Source organism: Buceros rhinoceros, unplaced genomic scaffold (assembly GCF_000710305.1).
Source record: "Buceros rhinoceros silvestris isolate BGI_N320 unplaced genomic scaffold, ASM71030v1 scaffold8603, whole genome shotgun sequence".
In the NCBI taxonomy this organism is placed as follows: Eukaryota; Metazoa; Chordata; class Aves; order Bucerotiformes; family Bucerotidae; genus Buceros; species Buceros rhinoceros.
In genome coordinates this window covers 27,456-33,441 of record NW_010402977.1, presented here as the reverse complement: position 1 = coordinate 33,441, position 5,986 = coordinate 27,456, and the positions used below count along the sequence as shown (strand labels likewise).

Genomic DNA, 5,986 nt, shown 5'->3' with positions numbered 1-5,986 from the left:
AACTTTTAGCTAAAAGGTGATGTTAAGCAGTGGGCTGTGAATGAATCCTGAGAAACACAGTATATTGTGAAGTGGTTTGTGGGCATGGAATCCAGGAACAACTGTTTTCAGTAATGAATCTGCTGATCTGAGAGAAGACTCGGAAAAACAGCCAACCAGTCCAGAATTTCGGGAACCAGTAGCCTAGAATGGTCTAACCACCCAGAACTTTCTGTTTCTGGCCTTCTGTGCGGAAGAACTCCGAGTTGCAGGAAACCTTGCAAAGGCAAGGCACCCTGTGTTTATACATCCACACACGGAAACGGAGCTAAGGTCCCAACCTTCCTTTCTCCTCGGTAAACTGCCAGTCTCCTTTCTGACTGTTTGACGTGAGAAAAGGTCTACTTGGACAAAGTCAAAAGCAAATCCCCACCACCACCACCACATCCCATGTCACCTAGAGGGCTTTCTGAAGGGTGTTGTTTCACTCTTCTATTTAGATGGAGAAATTGGCCATGTAGTAAGAAACAGCAGCAGTCTTATGAAACTAGTGAAAGAAAATATCTTTATTCGTGGTAGGGGGCAGGAAAAAAAGGGGGGGGGGCGCTTTCTATCTATCTGCTCAGAACGGTTCTTGTCAGATTCTTTGTTCTAAATAAGGAGGTAACAGCTGGTCCAGGAAGGACTCCATAGGCTTCCATATGGTGAGGGGGAAGGCAATGCCCACACACTCTTTTACTGAAGTGTAAGAAGGAAATTTGCTTCTCCTTCCTATCCTTGGTTCATTCTCCAGTCTTATTAAGAAGAGCTCGCTGCAGGACCCATCGGCAGGCATCTGCCCTTGGCCTATGGCTTTCCTTCTGTATTTCAAACAGAACACCACAGCTGTACTGTATCACCGTGTACTGGTGGTCTTAGGAAGGGAAAGAACTTAGAGATGAGAAGTCCTGGAAAGGACTCCGTGCAAAGAAACACCAAACAAGGCAACAAACTGCACTAGCTGAATGCGGCTCTATTCAGACAGGACAGCAACATATTGTTAGCAGGAGAAGAGATCAGGAATGGTGATCAAGCCGGAGGTGTTTATGAGAGACATGAGGACAAAAAATACCTTCTAACATTAAGGTTCATTTTATTTGGATGTCTTCGGATGTCCTAAGCTGCTCGTGGAATCTCAGGAAGCAAATGATGGGAACAGTGTTTTGCAGTTTGATAGACTGGCATTATTTCACTTATTCCTGAGAATATTTACCATTTTCATCTATCTCCAGCTTCTGTAATAATAGAGCTGCAATCAGCTCTCATTGTACTCTACAAAAAAGGGAAGGCAGATTTTTAAAAAATCCCTATTTTTACTTGCCAAGCCTAATTTCTGTATTTTTTTGAGTGCCTAACACTACTATTGATGCTAAATTATTGACTGGCAGTTTACCTGGATTGTGAACTAGTCATGCTACTGATGCAACAAAGCTAGTGCCATACAGAGCTGCTCTATGTCCATCTGAGCTTTCTGTCAAAGGAGCAGGACTAAGCGAATGTAGTGACATTTCTGTCAGGATGAGTAGGATAAAAAGACGCACACATTTTAATCATTCTCAAAGCTTTAACAAACAAAAAACACTTACCAATTCTAATTGCTTTGTAAGTCTCCACCACAATTAACTGTATTTTAATAAAGTTATTTTGCATGACCCCAATCGCTTAATGGAACAGGAATTTAAGGTAACATATCAACAACCATTAACTATCCATTGCATTTGTACTCGGTGCTAACCAGAATATTTCTACTCTCAACATCCCAGTCATATAAATTAAAATCCAACTTTAAAATTGTGTCTGCAGCCAAAACTGAGTTCCACATATTACATTTATTTTTCAGAGTACTAAGTGCAGTGCAGCAACATTTTACTTTGCTGAGAGATCTTAAGTAGATACATACAAAAAACAAGGAAGCACCAAAAGAACACAAAACTATATAACCAACATAAACGTTTTGGTCTAATGGACTGTCTCTTAAGCTTGACATAGGAAGACAGTCATGACATTAGACTGGCTGTTCAGACTTGGCCAGATTTTGGCCCAATACCACTACTGGGTGATACGTAGTTTATTCTACTTCCTCCTACAAGCATTTCACAGAAAATACCATGAGCCCCTGGGCAGAGAGCACATTAGAGGAAACGGTAATACCATTATGACTGTTTTTTGCTTACCGAACCAGGCTCATAGACCACAGCCACATTTTCCCTGTCCCAACCAGGCTGCTGCCATTTCCCCTTTCTTTTTTTTCATTGGTAGTTCCAACAGCACTAGCAAAAGGGCCCAAACTAGTTAGGACAGTAGAACTGTATTAGCTTCAGGCTCAGCTCTGTTCCACGTGGCATCTCTCCTCTAATGCTGTTGCCACTTGGTAAAGAAGTGGAACTATGTTAGATGTGGCTAATTCTGTATATGTAGCCTAACAGACTGTCTCTGGTGGCAGCTTGAACTAAGGCCTGAGTGGAGTTTCCAATAATGATCTTAGCACCAAGAAGTGATCGCTGCAACTCCAGTCTAAGGCACTAAAAGTGCCAGGAGAGGCTGCTAGTGAACATTCTCTGTGAGAAATTATTTAATCTCCTAGCTCTGTTGGCAAATGCCAAATGCCGTTGATGCAGAGAACCAACAAAGCAGCAGCTGCCTAAGGGGTGGGGAAAAACGGTCTCTCACCTTCGCAGGCTCGTTCATCATCAGCAGGCTGGTAGCCAGCTTTGCAGGTGCATCGTCCAATAGCCACCATCCACTCCCCTTCTCCATTGCAATGCAACCGAACACCTGAAGACCCAGTCATGCTTGTCTCTTCAGCATTTGGTACACATGTCCCTGGTGACTCCACCAGTGAAGTCCTCTCCCCTCCAGCAAAAGTTTCAGGGAAGGAAGCAAATCCTTTCACCACAGCTGGGCACTTGTAGAAAAAGACTTGGACTGCCACCAGGGACATGCAGGCTCCTGAGTCCTGGAAGGCCAGATAGAAGCCACGCTTGGTAAGCGGCCCAAAGCTACGCACTTTAACATTTATCTTTACCACCTTCCCAGTGCTGTCCACCTGGGAAAAGCTTTCATCAGCTGCAATAGTATCCACTTTGGTCCAGGGGCCCTCACGCCACTCCGGCAGCTCCTGAGTAGCTATGTCAGCCTCTGACTGGTGGTAGTAGAGTGTGAAAGTCTCCTTGCAAGAAGAGGCCACAGTGCGCATGCTAGCACAGTCTCTCACTGAGAAACGGAGGCGGACATGGACTCGGTGGGCTCCGCGTCGCTCGATGAAGTGGGTGCGCAACCAGTTATTCTGACCTGGTTCAGCCACGTTACAAACTTGAAAGGTACGGATCTGACTCTTCCTGTCATCCAGGACGCTTACCTCATCCCACTATAATGGATACACAGGAGAGAAAAGGAAGAAAAAATAGAAAAAAAAAATTAATTCAGTCTAATTGCAACAAAAATACAGGACAGGCCTTCTTCCCCTCCCTTCTCCTTGTCATGTCTATGACAAGACTTGACCCTGCTGATGGCATGTGCAGCACAGCATTCTAGACAGGACAACGTATGACCCTGTAAAGAAGAGCTGTTAAAGTTTGCAAGTAAGAACTCTTGTGACAGAAAGCATAAGCCATGAAAACCTGTCACATTGCATTGAAAATCTTGAAGAGTCACGCTTTCTTCCCTCCTATTTCCCCATCTCTTATCTCCAGAAATAAGACACACAACGCAAACAAAGACAGAAACAGACACTGTTCTTTGGAGAAAACATTAAAGCAGAAGTCATTTCTACCCAATTTTATCCCAGCTGGAGCTGTGCTCTGCCATCTATTATGCACACAAGCCAGCTCAGCATCTAGAGAAGCATGTTAAATAACTACAGGGGCAGGGCCAGCATCTGTTTTGTGCCTGAAGAAAGGCATAAGGGAGATTCAGGAAGGGGTGGAAGCAGGTTACTGCATGAAGCTGTAAAAGAAACCCCAGACAATGGAAGAGCTTAGTACAGCCTTCAGACTGTTATCTATCCCACTCCTGCACGTGGGTACTAATGATGTTGCAGCAAGAAGTCTAAGGTCGAGCAAAGAAGATTTCAGGGCCCCGGGAAGAATGGTAAACTCAGGAGCACAGGTAGTGTTTTACTCAATCCTTCCACTAATGTGGAAGAAACAGGCAATCGCAATACCTGGCTTCAGGACTGACGCCTCCACCAAAACTTTTGGTTTTATCCTTTAAGAAGGATGTGAAGTTCCTTGAATGTGTCCAGAGGAGGGCAACAGAGCTGTTGGAAGGCCTGGAAGACATGTCCTGTGAGGAGAGGCTGTGGACTCTGGGTTTGTCTAGTTTGGAGAAAAGGAGGCTGAAGGGTTACCTGACTGCTCTCTACAGCTTCCTGAGCAGGGGAAGAGAAGATGGGAAGTGTGATCTCTTCTCCCTGGTATCCAGTGCTAAGATGTGTGGGAGTGGTTCAAAGCCATGTCAGGAGAGGTTCAGCCTTGACATTAGGAAGCATTCTTTACAGCGGATGGTCAAACACTTGAAGAGGCTTCCTAGGGAGCGGGTCAATGACCCAAGCCTGCCAGTGTTGAAAAGGCACTTGGACAACGCCCTTAACAACATGCTTTAACCTCTGGTCAGCCCTGAAGCGATCAGGCAGTTGGACTAAATGATTGTTGTAGGACCCTTCCAAATTAAATATTCTACTCTATTCTACCCTACCCTGTTCTATTCTACTCTATTCTATTTTATCTGCGTGGAGGTATGGCTGGAGACTTCATGAGTATTTCTAAAGGAGGATAGAAGGAAGAGGGTAAGGAGGTGACAACAGTATCCCACCCCCTATCCTCCTCTCTTAACCATCTGGCTTCGCACAACATACCATGCTCAACTGTTCGTATGTACAAAATCCATAAAATAAGTCTCATGGGTTCCGAATTCCCTTTCTTCATCAGATGCAGACATGTCTTCGCAGCAGAGGTGCAGTCAAGAAAAGAACAAGGGAAATGCTTACCCCATCAGAAGGGTGCGCAGTCCAGCCAATCTCTGAGGTCTCTCCAGTTGTATCCAGAAGTATTTCTGTTTATATTTTAAAAAAAAATTAAATAAAAGTATTTTGTGCTTTTCCAAGTCAAGCTAAAATCTTATCTGTTCCTCACAAGATTGCCTCTGAAAAAAAACCCCCAAACCGTGTCTTGTAGGGGGCTTCCACACACCCAGAATATACATTCATGCTTTGCAATTAAATATGACAGGCTACATCCACGTTAGTAAATTATGCAGGGCCAAGATAGGGGTACATGGGCACAAAATCATGCTAACTTATGGTTAGCAAGTTGCTTGGCAATATTCTGGCCAGACAAAAAACCTTCCCAGGCAAAGTGCAAGCACACTGACAGCATGGAGCAGAGTTATCATAAGGAGCAGCACAGATGAGGCCACCCACTGTTTGGGACAGGGAGAGAAGTTAGATGAAGGCATGCCAATCTCCACAGGACCACGGGGGCCCATTTTATTTGCAGGTGTAAATGTGGACACACAAGGCCAAGACACTTTTGTTTCCAGCTCTTGAACCAAATTCCTGCAGGAGTTTAGGATGATGAACAGTTGATCCTGCAATGGATTCACTCTGTTCTGGAGCTGGGCATCAGGCTGCAAGCCTGTGTACGACCCCCAGTTTTATCAGAGAATCAGTATCAAACAGACTCTTCCTCACTGATTGCTCAGGAGTAGGGTACATGCAGAACCTCACAGGCCTAGTTTGTTACCACAACTAGTCTGCATTTCCACTGTTATTTAATCTACCGCTGGAGACAGGTACTAGACTTGACTGCTCTTGCAGATGTTATTCTCTGCACTAAGAAGTACAAAGGAGATTGTGACAGTGCAAATTATACACATCGTATTCTCCAGAAGGTCTAAGACCATCACGACAGTTATCGCTATGCAAGCATGTGAGCTTTTCTATGTATACTTACAGTAAGGACATAGGGAA

General features: G+C 44.5%; 1 protein-coding gene across 1 annotated transcript in view; it reads right to left on the bottom strand.

The window, feature by feature from the left end:
- Positions 1–2,688: 2,688 nt before the first annotated feature.
- LOC104490528 (ephrin type-B receptor 5-like) overlaps positions 2,689–5,986 on the bottom strand; it is a gene marked incomplete at its 3' end in the record, with an annotated part of 29,079 nt that continues 25,781 nt past the window's right edge. Inside the window, exons 4-5 of the mRNA XM_010132823.1 lie at positions 5,006–5,070; positions 2,689–3,385 (exon numbers count right to left, since the gene is read on the bottom strand). Coding sequence (XP_010131125.1) covers positions 2,689–3,385; positions 5,006–5,070 — 762 coding nt within the window. The remainder of the gene's footprint in view (positions 3,386–5,005; positions 5,071–5,986) is intronic.